The 16,446-nt window shown below is 40.4% G+C and overlaps 1 protein-coding gene across 1 annotated transcript; it reads left to right on the top strand.

The window, feature by feature from the left end:
- Positions 1-466: 466 nt before the first annotated feature.
- YEATS4 (YEATS domain containing 4) lies at positions 467-13,873 on the top strand. Its single transcript, XM_015812457.1, has 7 exons — positions 467-631; positions 10,508-10,627; positions 11,055-11,121; positions 11,216-11,310; positions 12,181-12,273; positions 12,539-12,626; positions 13,113-13,873. The coding sequence occupies exons 1-7, from the start codon at positions 581-583 to the stop codon at positions 13,280-13,282; spliced, it is 684 nt and encodes a 227-aa protein (XP_015667943.1). The 5' UTR covers positions 467-580; the 3' UTR covers positions 13,283-13,873.
- Positions 13,874-16,446: the final 2,573 nt, after the last annotated feature.

The following is a 16,446-nucleotide window of genomic DNA, read 5'->3' as shown; positions in this document are numbered from 1 at the left end:
TATATAAAATTTATTAGGTTATAACAACAGTATTGCTAGTGCTTTAGTGTGAGCATAGATAACATTTTTTGGAAAGGGGCTTGGTATATAGACGTATTCTGAAACACGGAATTCAAATAGAAGTTTCTTATAGTATGCTAACGTGGTTACAGAAACTTCCAAGGAACATCCCAACAGCTGCCAGTAATTTAGAATTGAATTTATAACCTTACAATTGCGCTCCAAAATGTAGCCCTTTACAACCAGCACGACCGCAACATACCTAGAATGTACTTTTGTTTTCTCTTTCTAGCCTTTAATTTTTATCTCCAATTCGCGAAACTAAAGCGATGGGAGATCATGTGACACTACCAGCCCGCTTCTTTCTGCTGGAAATGGGAAGGTGCGTGTAATGTGCGTTACGTTAATCTCACCCGGAAGCTATTGTATGAGGGTCACGGACTTCGCCCAGAGGGCGGACGCCGGGTTACGCAGAGGAGGGAGGGTTTCCTTGGTTTCGCGGCCGGCGGGCGGGCAGATGAGGCCGGCCTTGCCCTGGCTACGCTAGAGCGGCGCGAGGAGCCTTCCCTTCCGGTGCAATATGTTCAAAAGAATGGCTGAGTTCGGGCCTGACTCTGGTGGGAGAGTGAAGGTGCGAGGGCCGCTGGGAGGGGGCTTTTGGTCAATTTGCAAACGGCTTCTCTTCCTCCTGAAGGGCAATGATAGACGCCCAAGGCGATCGCAGGGTTCGACACATACTTGGTCCCTTGGGTCGGTTTGTTGCACAAGTTCAAGTGTACTGATTGATTTAAAGAGGCTTGCGAATGATTTCGAAGGAGGGAACCGTCTTTTAGTTGCTGCAACTAACACCGAAAGGTCCTCTGGAGCTTAGAGACCTAACGAATTTATTTTCATACAAATCTTCGAGAATTAAATCACTAATTCTTTTCTCGGAAAGCTGTTTTTCACGTACCTTTTCTAGTTTTAAATATAAATTTAACTCTCCCTAAATTTAATCTTTGTTGTTTTCTATCAGCGTTGCTGAATTAACGAATTGCTTATTGATTATATTTTTCATTACTTCAGATTGTATGTATATCCTTCATTAGATTATGACTTCCTAGAGTTAATAGGTGTAAGAAAAGGGATGCTGAAGCTACAGCAAATATTTAAGTAGTTGCTAGTGTTTAAAACCCCATATACAGTACGTAATTGTGGTTAAAATGAATTCTCTATTAAATATTACCTGGTTTTGTATGGTGAAAGCATAGTTTGCAGTATTACAGACAAATGACATTCAAATCATTTGTAAGGTATTCTTCAAAATGATGCTGGTCTCCGGATTTATTTACAGGTAGCCTTTTGACCACAATTGAACCCAAATTTTTGCTGCTAAGCGAGACAGTTGTTAAGTGAATTTCCCCCCATTTTATGTCCTGTCTTGCCACAGTTGTTAAGTGAATCACTGCATTTAAGTTAGTAACACGGTTGTGAAGTGAATCTGGCTTCCCCATTGACTTTGCTTGTCAGAAGGTTGCAAAAGGTGATCACATGACCCTGGGACATTGCAACAATCATAAATATGAGCCAGTTGCCAAGCATACAAATTCTGATCACATGACCTGGGGTTAGTAGAATGGTCATAAGTACAGTCACAAGTTATTTTTTTCATTGTTGTTGTAATTTCAAATAGTTACTAAATGAATTGTTGTAAGTCAAGGACTACCTGCATAATTTTTTAAAATAGTTTGTCTCTAAATCTTTGTAATTCAGAAGATTTGTATCAACTAAGTTTGTAGCCTTCTATAAGTATTGGGAGTAAGTGCTGATAAATTTGAATTTATTGGATTACACATCCAAAAGTTGTAGTTTCTTATGTTTAAACCCCATTGGAAGTACTGATTTGACTATATTGCTTATTGACTGCTTATTATTTTATAATACTAAATTGTTCAACACTACTTTTATACTTACATTCTAACTTTCTGCTTTCAGGAAACTCAATATAGGAAGTCCTCGACTTATGACCACAATTGAGCCCAACATTTTCTTTGCTAAGTGAGACATTTGTTAAATAAGCTTTGCCCTATTTTACAACCTTTCTTGCCACAGTTGTTAAGTGAATCACTGCAGTTGATTATTTAGTAACCCGGTTGTTAAGTGAATCTGGTTTTCCCATTGACTTTGCTTGTCAGAAGGTTGCAAAAGGTGATCACATGACCTTGGGACACTGCAACCATCATAAATATGAACCAGTTGCCAAGCATCTGAATTTTGATCACATGATCATGGGGATGCTGCAAAGGTCGTAATTGTGAAAAACGGTCATGTCACTTTTTTAGTGCTGTTGTATCTTTGAACTGTCACTAAATGAATTGCTATAAGTTGAAGACTACCTGTATAGTTCCAGAAGGCTTTCATCCACTGGGAGGAGTGGGAATGAAGGTGCTGATGACTATCAAATCTCTTCAAGGACCTTGTCTACGTTTTTGGGATCAGCAGACACAAACTCTTCCAGATAACCTTGCAAATTTTAAAGTTTTTAAATATATGCTTTCAACTCCTAGATAAAAGTAGGCCAAATTAAAAAAGTAACAGAATAGAAAAAGAAAATAGAAGTAGAAAAGATATATTTTCTGCTTATTAACTACTTTTCTATTTATTAAGTATATTTACTACTTACTAAATATGTATTTATAATAATATATAAAACAAAATAATTTCTAAAGTTTTTGTAATTGAAAATATAGTGTGACTTGTAAATCTATACTATATACAGCTTGGAATTCTTAATATAATATAGTAGTAGTAGTAGTAGTAGTAGTAGTAGTAGTAGTAGTAGTAATAATAATAATAATAATAATAATAATAATAATAATAATAATAATAATAATAATAATAATAATAATAATAATAATAATAATAAAGTTGGAAGGTACCTTGGAGGTCGTCAAGTCCAACCCCTTGCTCAGGCAGGTAACCCTATACCATTTTGGACAAATTTCTGTCCAGTCTCTTCTTAAAAACTTCCAGTGTTGGAGCATTCACCACTTCTGGAGGCAGGTTGTTCCACTGGTTAATTGTTCTAACTGTCAGGAAGTTTCTCCTTAGTTCTAGGTTGCTTCTTTCCTTGATTAGTTTCCATCCATTGCTTGTTGTCCTGCCTTCAGGCGCTTTGGAAAATAGCTTGACTCCCTCTTCTTTGTGGTAGCTCCTGAGATACTGGAAGACTACGATTATGTCCCCCCTAGTCCTTCTCTTCATTAAACTAGACATACCCAATTCCAGCAACCGTTCCTTATATGTTTTAGCCTCCAGTCCCCTAATCATCTTTGTTGCTCTTCTCTGTACTCTTTCTAGAGTCTCAGCATCTTTTTTACATCGTGGTGACCAAAACTGGATGCAGTTCCAAGTGTGGCCTTACCAAGGCATTGTAAAGTGGTATTAATACTTCACGTGATCTTGATTCTATCCCTCTGTTAATGCAGCCTAGCACTGTGTTGGCTTTTTTGGCAGCTGCAGCACACTGCTGGCTCATATTTAAATGATTGTCCACTAGGACTCCGAGATCCCTCTCACAGTTATTACTATTGAGCAATATACCCCCTATACTATACCTGTACATTTGGTTTTTCTTGCCTAAATGTAGAACCTTACTTTTTTCACCATTGAATTTCATTTTGTTAGATAGCGCCCAGTGTCCAAGTCTGTCCAGATCCTCCTGTATCCTAAGCCTGTCTTCTGGAGTGTTGGCTATTCCTGCCAGCTTGGTGCAAATTTGATGAGTTCTCCATCTATCCCCTCGTCCAAATCGTTGATGAAGATGTTGAAGAGCATGGGCCCAGAACAGCCCTGGGGCACCCCACTACACACTTCCCGCCATGTAGATACGGCTCCATTGAGGAGCACACGCTGAGTACGGCCTGCCAGCCAGCTACGAATCCATCTGGTAGTGATGCTGTCTAACCCATATTTATCTTATCAAGTAGTAGGTTGTGATCTACTTTATCAAATGCCTTACTGAAGTCCAAGTAATTTATATCCACAGCATTCCTCTGGTCCACTAATTTTGTCACTTGGTCAAAAAATGCAATAAGATTTGCCTGGCATGATCTGTTTTTGACAAACCCATGTTGGCTTTTAGTAATTACTTTGTTTGCCTCTAGGTGTAAGGAACCACTTCAATCCACATCTTAAGAAAGCAGGACTCTTGGAAATGGTTTCTTCCAACAGGAACTTTTATTAAGAGAAATTGATAGTACGCATGATAGACAGGATCTGAGGGATTTCCTTACATATCGATGTTTTTAAACTGTCCCTAAGCAACCCCCACCCCACAGTTCTTCTGGGCAGTTCAGACCGGCAGATTTCTAGGTGTTAAATCCAGGAAAGATAACATCAATCCGGCTCCGTTGGACACAATCATTCAACAGCTCCTCACACAGATCCCGGAGGCTGCATCTTTCCCCCCCATTTTCCTCGCTGGCTGGTAAGGAGGAGAAGTTCAGAAGGGCATAGGATGAAAGGCAAATGGTTACATTGTGATGGTTAGCAGATCCAAAAATGAATCAACAAAAGGTTACTTTGTAGTGAATAGAGGAAGTGAAAGTAATAAAACCCCCATGCATACCCCCTCCCCCTTAGGAGTATGACAGGATCCAGGAGAGAGTAAGGATTGGTATTATATCAGAGAAAATAGATAGAAAGGAAATATAACTGGATACTGACATCCTGCCCCCCTTAAAAATAAGAAGAAAAGATTTATGTTTATGTAGTTTTTGGTGTATGGTGAAAAATAAAAAAAAATTGAGAAAAAAAATAAGAGAGATCCATCTGTAGAGAAAACAAAACAGGTATAAAAGTTAGTCTGGCTTGTCGGACACTCTGTATGAAACTTCTTTAACCGCTTCAGGGCTCTGACATGATGTTTATGGACCCACTCGTTTTGTGAGGAGGGGAGGTGTTTCCATGCTACTAGGTATTGAGTTGTCCCATGACATCTCGTAGAGTCTAGGATTTCCTTTATCTCGAAGTGTTGTTCTCCTTCCACCATGATTGGAGGTGGGGGCGATTTTTGGCCGTAAGGTTGACTATTGTTCTCTTTTCAGCAAACTGCAGTGAAAAATTGGGTGTATTTGCCTGAGATTTTTGGGTAATTCTAATGCTACTGTTACTGGTTTATGATTCTTTTAATTGGAAAAGGTCCTATATATTTTAGTCCAAGTTTTTTACAGGGTTTTAGGTATTTTGTAGACAAATACGCCATTTCTCCTACAATGAATGATGTGAGTTCAACTCTTTTTTTATCTGCTTGTGCTTTGTATGCTGGCCTAACTTCGTCTAAGGCTTTTCTAACTATTGGCCAGGTGTTTTGTAATTGTTCTATCTACTCTTTCAGTGATGGGCTTCCTGGTTCGTTTGGGACTAATTCTGGCATGGGGTTGAAACTTTGACCATTGGCTATTTGAAAAGGAGTGTAGCCTGTGCTGGAGTGGACTGCGTTATTGTAAGCGACTTCTGCGAAAGGGAGTAGGTCTGTCCAATTCGACTGCTGGAAATTAAGAAAGCATCTTAAATATTGCTTAAGTACTGAGTTAGCTTTCTCTGCTTGGCCGTTTCCTTGAGGATGATGACTAAATGTCAGCCTGAGTGGTCCCTAAAAGGGATAAAAATTCCTTCCAAAATGCAGACGTAAATTGCATTCCCCTATCAGATATAATGTGTTGGGGTGCCCCATGCAATCTGTAAATATGCTGCATTTTCGCTTTTGCGGTGGAAATCTTTTGGCAAGGGATAAAGTGTACCTGTTTGGAAAACAAGTCCGTGACCGTCCAGATGACAGTATTCCCATTGCTTTTTGGTAATTCCACTATAAAATCCATGGCTATTGCCCTCCAGGGGGCTGAGGGAGTCGCCATTGGTTGTAACAGTCCAGGCGATTTCCCTTAGCAGTCGTGCACATTGGGCAGCTGGCCACATAATTTTCTCTGTCCTTTTTCATGGATGGCCACCAAAATTGCCTTTTAATTAAGTGTAATGTTTTTACAAATCCAAAATGTCCTGCTGATTTTGTATCATGGCACAGCTGCATGAATGTGCCCCTCTGGGTGGTTGGTATATATAGTTTTCCCCCCACCCAAGGCAATTCGTCTTTAATAGTGCACATGTGTCTATTTTTCTGGAACCATTCATCTGTTTCCAAAGTTTTCCGGAATTCGATTCCAGTTTGGCTACCCAGCTGCGGTTTTAATTTAGCCTGGGTTCTGGTAGTTACTGGCGCTGCCAGTTGTGGTTCCGCCATAAGTGGTTTAGAATCGGTGGCTCGTGTGCTGTTATATTGGGGCATGCGAGATAGTGCATCTGCCAAGAAGTTCTTCATCCCTGGCAAGTGCTTGAGCGTAAAGTGGAATTGGTGAAAATGCTGGGACCAGCAGGCTTGCTTGGGGTTGAGCTTCCTGGATGTTTTCAAGGTTTCCAGGTTTTTGTGGTCTGTCCACACCTGAAAAGGGATTTTATTCCCTTCAAGGAATTGGCACCACGTAAGTAATGACCAACATATCCCGTATACCTCTTTCTCCCACACAGGCCAGCGCTGTTCCGTTTTGGTGAGTTTCTTAGATGTATATGTGTAGGGTTGCAATACCACTTCATCGTTTTCTTGTAATAGTACAGCCCCCACTGCCACATCGCTTGCATCCGCCTGTATTACGAAGGGCTTATCCATGTATGGATGCCTCAGTACAGGTTCGGCAGAAAAGAGTCTTTAATCTCTCAAATGCCGCTTGGCATTCCATTGTCCATTTTAGTGGCTGGCTAGGGTTCACTGAGGTTTCTCCCTTTGTTTTTAGTAAGTTTGTGAGGGGCAGGGCTATCTGGGCAAATGAGGGGATGAATTGGTGGTAAAAATTTGTGAAACCCAGGAAACTTTGTAGCTGCTTTCTTGTGCGAGGTGGTGCCCATTCTAATACTGCTCTGACTTTCTCTGGGTCCATTTCAATGCCCTGTGGGGATATGCGATAACCCAGGTAGTCTATTCTTTCCTGGTGGAATTTGCATTTCGATAATTTGGCATATAGATGGGCAGCTTGCAGTTTCTTTAAGACCGCTCAGACTAGGTTGACATGTTCCTCTTTGGATTCGATGAAGATAAGGATGTTGTCTAAGTAAACCAGAACCCCCTTAAATAGGTGCTCCCTTAGTACCTCATTGATTAATTGCATAAATACTGCGGGGGCCCCTTGTAGTCCAAATAGCAAAACTTTGAATTGGTAGCACCCCATTGGGTAATTAAATGCGGTTTTCCATTCATCCCCTTCCTTAATCCTAATGTGGTAATACGCTTCCCTTAGATCTAGTTTAGTGAAAGTTCTTCCTTTCAAGAGGTGGGCTAACATGTCCTTCATGAGGGGTAGGGGGTATAGGTTACTTTCACTGATTGCATTCAGGGCGCGGTAATCCATGCACAAGCGTAAAGTGCCGTCCTTCTTCTCTCTAAAGAGGACTGGGGCAGCTACCGTAGGCTTAGCAGGTTCAATAAACCCCCTTTCTAGGTTTCTCTTTATGAATCTTTCCATTTCCTCCTTCTCCTTAGGGCTCATAGAGTATAGTCTGGGCTTCCGGAGTTTTGCCCCGGGCTTGAATTCTATGGCACAATCCGTGGGTCAGTGAGGGAGAAGCTCATCTGCCCTCTCCTCGCTGAAAACTTCAGCAAGATCTCGGTATTCCTCTGATATTTCGGGTAACTCCTTTTCTTCTCCCATGGATGCTTTTTCCGTTCTTAATTTTGGTAGGTCCCCTTGGGGTTTTAAGTCCGTAGAGTCCTCCTTCGGGAAATTGATTTCTGCCATGCTCCAATTTACCCAGGAGTTCCATTTCCTTAACCATTCCAGCCCTAGGATCACTGGGCATTCCATGACTGGGGTCACTACAAACGTTATGTCTTCCTCATGGTTTCCCAGGGATAGGTGGACTCGTAAAGTGGCTAGGGTAGCTGGCACCGCCCCTGCTATGGACCCATCTAACTGGCCAAATGAGATTGGTTGTTTTAGCCTCCTCACCAGAATGCCCAAGTTCCCCACTAGCATCGGGCTAATGAGGCAGTGGGTGCAGCCAGAGCCTATTAAGGCTTTCACTTTTACAGCTTCGGGCATGGAGGGAGCTAATATAGTCACTGTCTTGAAGATGGGTGCGATGGGTCCACTTACCAGGGTTTCGCCCTCTGAGCTGTTGTCTGAGGTGTCCACCAGCCCTGCGGTATAGGCTTGAGTTCCCTCCCCACGTTGGGGAGAGCTTGGGGACTCCACAGTCTCTATTGCTCTCATGGCGGGTTCTTTTGGCTTGGCTGGGGACTTTTTGGATTTCCTGGTCGGTGATCGGTGAGGGGCTTTTGAGCGGCATTCTATGGCCCGATGCCCCTCCCTCATTTGAAACAGCCCATTGGCTCCTTGGCCATAGCCGTGGCTTCGCTGGCTCGCGCGTCAGCTCAAGCGGCGAGCAGCTCCATGGTTTTCCTCGGTGGTGCCTCTTCAGTAGGTCAATCTCTGCTTCCTCTGCCAGGACGTACCATTCGTCGAGTTGGTAGGGGTCGTAATTTAGGCCGTCTTTGAAATGGCTAAGGAGGATGTGTTCTGGCCAGTTTAGCTTGCTGGCAATGGCCCGGAATTCTTGCGTATATTTGGCTACCGGGCATCTGCCTTGCCTCACCGTTTTGATTCTTTCGCGGGCTTTGTGATCAGCCAGGGGGTCCTCAAATCGCCTTCTCAGAGAGGACATGAAACGGTTGAAATCGTTGAGCTCTGGGGCATCGGAATTGTGCAAATTAACCACCCAATCTGCAGCCAGTCCGTCCAGAGTGGATTGCACGATACGGATGCGGGCTTTGTTGCTAGGGATGTGCCGCCCGTATTCCTCCATGTAGCTGAGGACTTGGGTTAGGAAAAACCCCAAGCGTGTCAGTTCCCCCTTGAATTTCGCGTCCAGCGGCGGGAGTCTTTGAATGGATCGGTGCCTCTCCGTCGGTAGTATTGTCTTCCATCAGGATCGCCATCTGAAGGTCGGCGGGGAATGGGGGTTGCTGAAATGGTCGCTACTGGATCAGCAGACATCCCCGGGACTACAGGTTCCAATTCCCCCTCAGTGTCTTTCCAGCTACAGCTCAAGGTGCTGGTGCAGCCGCAGGGCTCAGAATTCTCCTCCCCTAGAGAGCCGAGGGTTCTTTTTATCAGGTTGATAGCTTTCTCTAGGATCCAGTTCGAGTGCTGTGCTCAACTTCCTTCCTCTTTGCTAACGTGCAGGGATTTCTCCATCTCCAGCTTCCATTCTGGTTGGTGGAGCCCCCGTCTCAGGGTCACCTTTCTCGATCTCTTTTCCCACTCGCCTTTCTTTCCAACGCCCATTGACCACCGAGGTTTGCGGTTACGCATCTCTACCACCTCTTCTCCTGGGGAGTATGACATTTCAGAATCCGACAGCTGGCAGGTTTTCAGTCGGGGGGAAGGCTCCCTCTCCATGGGGTTTTCTCCCTTCCTTGCCTCGTCGTCTGACATTGTATTTTTTGCAAAATCCCCCAGCAAGGTTCTCCCTTGCAGGTTGACTATTACTGCAGATCGTGTCTAATGTAAGGAACCACTTCAATCCACATCTTAAGAAAGCAGGACTCTTGGAAACGGTTTCTTCCAACAGGAACTTTTATTAAGAGAAATTGATAGTAGGCATGATAGACAGGGTCTAAGGGATTTCCTTACAAATCGATGTTTTTAAAGTGTCCCTAAGCAACCCCCACCCCACAGTTCTTCCGGGTGATTCAGACCGGCAGATTTCTAGGTATTAAATCCAGGAAAGATAACATCAATCGGGCTCCGTTGGCACGATCATTCAACAGCTCCTCACACAGATTCCGGAGGCTGTATCTTTTCACACACACCCCTTTTCCTCGCTGGCTGGTAAGGAGGACAATTTCAGGAGGGCATAGGATGAAAGCCTAATGGTTACATTGTGGTGGTTAGCAGATCCGAAAACGAATCAACAAAAGGTTACTTTGTAGTGAATAGAGGAAGTGAAAGTAATAAAACCCCCATGCCTACCTCCCTCCCTCTTAGGAGTATGACAGGATCCAGGAGAGAGTAAGGATTGGTTTTATATCAGAGAAAATAGATAGAAAGGAAATATAACTGGATACTGACACTAGGTGTTCGCTGATTTGTTGTTTTTACTTTTTATTTGTGTCTCATCTTTATTATTTTTACAAATAATTCAAAGCGGCAAACATGTCCAACATGCTTTCCTCCTCTTATTTTTCTCACAAAGTGATTTAGACTGCGAGTGGCTTTCATGGCTAAGGCGGGACTAGAACTTATGGTCTTCTGATTTCTAGTCTTGTGCGTTAATAACTAGACCAAACTGGGTCCCTTTACTGAGTTCTGAAGGAAAAATAATAATCTAAGAAAGAACCTTTAACTTTCTGTGTCCTTAAATATAGGACAGAGCTTCAAATTAAGAATATAAAATGATTTTGCTTTTTTCCTTCAAGGGTGTAACTATTGTAAAACCCATTGTTTATGGTAATGTTGCCCGCTATTTTGGCAAGAAACGAGAAGAAGATGGGCATACACATCAGTGGACAGTTTATGTTAAGCCCTATAGGAATGAGGTAAGCAAAAATATTTTCAACGATAATGCAATTTTTTCAATTTTTGAATATTTTGGGTGTTTAAAATGTTTAATTAGGATATTGCTATTCTGTACAGTCAAATAAAATATATAGGGAAAGCTAGGAGAATGCCCTGTGAAAGATTATGATCTACAGAATTTGGCTAACAATTTTTGCCACAATCTAAAGTGATTTTGTATAGAATATAGGTCATTTCTTGATAAATATACTTAGTATTTGGTGATTTATTCAAAATGTCTTATCAGCTATTATAGTTTGGAAGATACACAAATATTGCACAAGGAAAATAACTTAAAATCTGAAAAAAGTACTGGAATTACTCAGTGGAATGCTATGTAACAGAGACTAGAAGGGAACATTGAAACAGTATAAAGCATACATTCTTATTGGCTCTTTTTAATTTTAGGATATGTCTGCTTATGTAAAAAAAATCCAGTTCAAGTTACATGAAAGCTATGGTAATCCACTAAGAGGTATGATTTAAACAGTCTTTGATGAAAATAGAATGGTTTCACTATTTTTCAAAGTTGGATTATCTAATATTTAGTGTTTTCCCCCTTTTTTTAGTGGTAACTAAACCACCATATGAGATCACTGAAACAGGTTGGGGTGAATTTGAAATCATCATTAAGATATTTTTTATTGATCCTAATGAAAGGCCGGTAAGTAGTTTTCCTAGTGCAAACATCAATACTCAATTTTATACATCTGATTACCCTGATGAAATCACATTCTATTTCAAGTTAGCTAAAATGTGGTGGGTCCTGTACATATTGCTAGTATTTCCTGGAAAGGAACTTTTGTCTATAAAAGTTGTGAATTTTGTGCTAAGGTTAAAGAAAAGCCAGCTAAATTGTTTTAAGCCATGTTTAGAGAAAAAGCACTAGTGTGAGAGAGCACTTAACTGGGTAAAGCTGTACATGTTTGAACATGACTTTTTAAACAGTGGATTACATCTGTCACCAATTCCTAAAGCAGTCAATGACTGTAATTCTGCTCATGGTAGAATTGTAAGTAAATTATTTGTGATTGACATGTGGGTCAGTTTAACTGGAGTTTAGTTGGAATTTTGAGAACGTGGAAGAGTGCATCCTGTTTAAAATAATAGTTGGGAAAAGATTGAGAAGTTTTATCTGTATTTAGAGGATGAATCACTTAAATGTATTACTTTGGGCATTCTTTGCTTTGTGTCTGGGAATGATACAACAGTTCTATGTGCCAAATTATGAGGAAACAAATATTTTGCAGCATAATCTTAAAATGGTTCCCTGTGTCTTTATAGAAAATAAATGTCACTAATGAAGGTTAAAAGGTTTGCCTTCTGGAAAAAACGTGGTTTATATCAGCAAATAGACAGTGCAATTCCATCGCAAGTGACCTGTAATTACTAATTCTTTTAAGTTTATTCTTGTCTGTATACAGTAAATTTTCAGTTTCAGTTATCATGGCAAGCTGAAATATAAAATATTCAATTTCTGTTCTACTGTTTGATTGGTATATTTGGGTAGTAATCAGGTTTCTCTATTATACAGGTGACTCTATATCATTTGCTGAAGCTGTTTCAGTCTGACACAAATGCCATTTTGGGAAAGAAAACTGTTGTTTCTGAATTTTATGATGAGATGGTAAGATAACAAAAACTTACATTAACTTTAGGAACAGGAATTGGATGACTGTCTCCCCTTCTTTCCCTTTCCTTTTCTGATAGTCTGAATCTGCTCTGGAGGGTGGTTCCCCAAATTTTTTGGTGCATGTTTGGATATACAGAATAAAAGATCCATTAGATTGTGAATATTCTAGTTATCAAATTACATAATTATATATAGTCCATTTTACTGTGAAACATTACAGTCTAGCAAATAATAGAAATGTATTACTTTTTTCCAACAGATTTTTCAGGACCCTACTGCTATGATGCAGCAATTGCTAACTACATCTCGTCAGTTAACACTTGGTGCTTATAAGCATGAAACAGAATGTAAGTGCTGAACACCAAGATTTCAGTATTATATGTTGATTTTATAGGATCTGAAACTTGATTTGAAAGATCCTCTTTCCTATTATTATTGTATGACTTAAACTAGATCTTCACTTTCGCTTTGGCTTTCATGAAAATTATATTTTATTTATTTATATATTATTTTAGTTCAGATAGAGAACAGGTATGGAAAGGTCACTTCTGCATAATCATTTTGATTTATGTAGATTATGCCAACTTTGTATTTAAGATAACCTAATCCAGTTGTTTTGGATTCCTAAAATGATACTTTTATTTCAGCTATAGTTTAAAGGCATTGTATGTTAAAAAATACGGTTTGTGTTGTACTAGCAAACAGTAGCACATGGTGGTTGGTCCAGAATGTTTTAATCTTTTTGATTCAAAATAATAAAGACTTTGCCTTTCTAAACCTTGAGAAAAATATTGAAATAATTAAGCAATATACCACATACATTTTTCTTCTAGTTGCCAGTGTAGAAGTAAAAACTCGAGAGAAGTTGGAAGCTGCTAAGAAGAAGACCAGCTTTGAGATTGCAGAACTTAAAGAAAGATTAAAAGCAAGCCGTGAAACTATCAACTGTCTAAAAAATGAAATAAGAAAGCTTGAGGATGATGATCAAACTAAAGATACATAATACCTATTTATTACTTTAAGGGATTTCACATGAAACCTATTTTCATCATGGAACCAATAACATATCCCCTTTTCTGGGAAGAACTGCATATAGGCATTCTGGAAAGATTTTTTTTTGGGGGGGCGGGAGGAAAGAAACTCAGCATGTGACATTTCACTAAGTAACTTTTTAAAAAAATAAAAATATTTTCGTAGTTTTAAGTTACAGTTGACTTCACTTATTTTTAAAATGGTGACTTTTTTCTAAAGAAAAAGAGATTGTATTGCTGCTACAACCTGTTTATGTTCTAATGTATTAAGGAGTATATGAAATCCTATGATATTGTTATTAAGTATGTAGTCAAAATTCTACTTATTTACATAAACCATCACTGCCTCAAGAGAAATAAAACTTTGTACTAAGGGCAGCTAAGCCAAGTCTCCTATTATTTTCTTTACCTAGATTTCTCAGAAACTTGAGATAGAACTGCTGTACAAAGAAATATCAGTGGTAGGTTTACCCTTACAGATGACAAAACTAATCATGACCCTGTTTGGAAACAATATGTCTGATGTTCTGGAGTTCCACTAATAAAAGTAACATGTGAAACAACATATATTTTCTTTAATATTAAAATACGATAAAGTATATAAATTTATACAATTCCTTTTGTTGGTAATATGTGGGCTTGTTATAAAGTTGAATTTTCTCTGTTAACAATTTATTATCTATGTCCATTCACAGTGATACAGTTCACTAATAACTGAAAATTGCAAATTTATAGAAAAGGTTAAAAAATAATGAAAACCAGAAAAGCTTAAACCATATTTACATATATATAAAGAGAGCTACCTTAAAAAATAAAAATATTAAGATAATTTTTTATTTAGTTGCCTGGCTGAAGACACGGGTCTTTTATAAGTGAAGAATTTAATGTCAAACACAACAAAGGAGTACATTTCTTTTCTTGGGAATGAGTTAGGAAACAGTTTTCTTCCACGGGCCTCTGAAAATGAAGTGAAACATCTCCAGTAAGTTATCTTACTGTTTGCCCAGTTCATAATTGGGTTCTAATCCTAAACAGACCAAGACTCTACGGTAATCAGAAATTCCAGAAACCTGTGCAAGAAACCTCACAGGTGGTTATTACAGGGGAAAAAGGAGGAAGAAGGAATATTAGGTATATTCACCACCTTGAGTTATTCATAAATTATAATCCAGTGTAGCAACCATTGCAACGTTTATGATGAGGAACACAATCCCCATTATGCTTTAATAATGTAGCTTAATACTTTAGTAATAATTTAGCTTAACATTTTGTGCCAACTTTTGAAGTGAACATCCAGTTTGCATTTGGTTTGATGAGGTTGGGTGAGTAAAAGAAAGATTACCAGGTACCACTCATCATCTGCCCAATACCATCCGAACAGTGAAGCATGGTGAGTGGCAGCATCATCCTGTGGGGGTGTTTTTCAGCAGCAGGGACTGGGAGACTTGTCAGGGTTGAGGGAAAGCTGAATGGAGCAAAGTACAGGGATATCCTGAATGAAAACCTGTTCCACAGCATTCAGGACCTCAGACTAGGCTGAAGCAATGTAAGTATTGCTCTATCATTGAGTTAGCTCTCTCTGCTGATCCATTTGGACTAGGACAGAACCCAGAACTAAGCCCCCTGTGAGGACCCTATTAATTTGATAAACTCTTGCCAGAACTTTGCGGTAAACTGCACCCCCTGGTCAGAGATGATGCACCTTGGGACTCCATGCAGTCTATATATATATATATGTGCTGCATGAACAACTTGGCTAAGGTTTGGGCTGATGGGATTTTCGGGCACACCACAAAATGCACTTGTTTTGAAAACAGGTCACTCACAGTCCACATTACGATGTTCCCGGAACTCTCAGGCAATTCCACAATGAAATCCATGGCTATCTTCTCCCACGAACTGCTGGGGTTAGCCACAAGCTGCAACAGTCCAGGAGGCTTTCCTGGCAGTCTTTTCATAAAAGCACATGTCGGGCACACAGCAACGTATTTCTCTATGTCCTTGTTCATCTTAGGCCACCAAAACTGCCTCCTGGTTAAGTGGAGGGTTTTCACAAAACCAAAGTGGCCCGCTGGCTTCACGTCATGATACCTTTGCAAAATCTGGACCCTTGTTTTGAGTGGTACATATAGTTTGGAACCCTTCCAAGCCAAACCCTCTCTTCGTCATGTCTCCTTTATGGTTCCTAAACCATTCATTTTCCTCCAGGGCTTCCCTCAATTTCTTGGTGATCTCACTATCAGCTGGCTGAGGGAGAGTTGGTAGAATTAGCTTCCTGGAACTTAGCACTGCCAGCTGCCCCAAGAGGATGATCAAGTTAATTATTTCCTCCCTGGAACTCTTGTATTGTGGTAGGCAAAATAGTGCATCTGACAAGAAATTTTTTCCTCCTGGCAGGTACCAAAGTTAAATTGATTGAAATATTGAGCCCATCGGACCTGCTTGGGGAACAGTTTACTTGGGGTTTTCAGGGCCTCCAAATTCTTGTGGTCTGTCCATACCTCGAAAGAGATCTTGCTACCCTCTAGAAACTGCCCCCAGGTAAGCAATGCCCAATGGACCGCATAAACTTCCTTCTCACACACCACCCAGTGCTTCTTGGTGTCAGTTTACGGGAGGTGTAGGCACATGGATGAAGTTTCTCTTTTTGGTTCTTTTGAAGAAGGCCAGCTCCCATGGCTACATCTCTAGCATCGGTTTGAATTACAAAGGATGCTGCTGGATCTGGGTGTTTAAGGGTTGGCTCAGCTGCGAAAAGCCATTTGAGTTTTTCAAAAACTGCTTGACACTCCATAGTACCGTTGAGCGGCTGGCTCACCTTGGGCTTCAACCTCACCCTCCCATCTTTAATAGCTCTGTGATAGGCAAAGCTAGCTGTGCAAAAGATTGGATGAATTGTTGGTAGAAGTTGGCAAACCCCAGGAAGTTCTGCAGTTGCATCTGGGTTCAGGGATCTTCCCATTCTAATATGGCTTTCACTTTCCCAGGGTTCATTTTCATCTCCTTGCTTGATATGTGATACCCTAAAAGACTCCAAGATCCCTCTCACAGTTATTGCTGTTAAGCCTGCTTTCTATGTGTATTTTTGGTTTTTCTTTTTTTGTTAGTCATTTGCTTCCCAAAGCAAAGCAGCAAA

Source organism: Protobothrops mucrosquamatus, unplaced genomic scaffold, assembly GCF_001527695.2.
Source record: "Protobothrops mucrosquamatus isolate PMUCROS unplaced genomic scaffold, P.Mucros_1.0 scaffold85, whole genome shotgun sequence".
Lineage (NCBI taxonomy): Eukaryota > Metazoa > Chordata > Lepidosauria > Squamata > Viperidae > Protobothrops > Protobothrops mucrosquamatus.
Note: the sequence above shows the minus strand (reverse complement) of the source record. Positions and strands in the feature narration are given on the sequence as shown.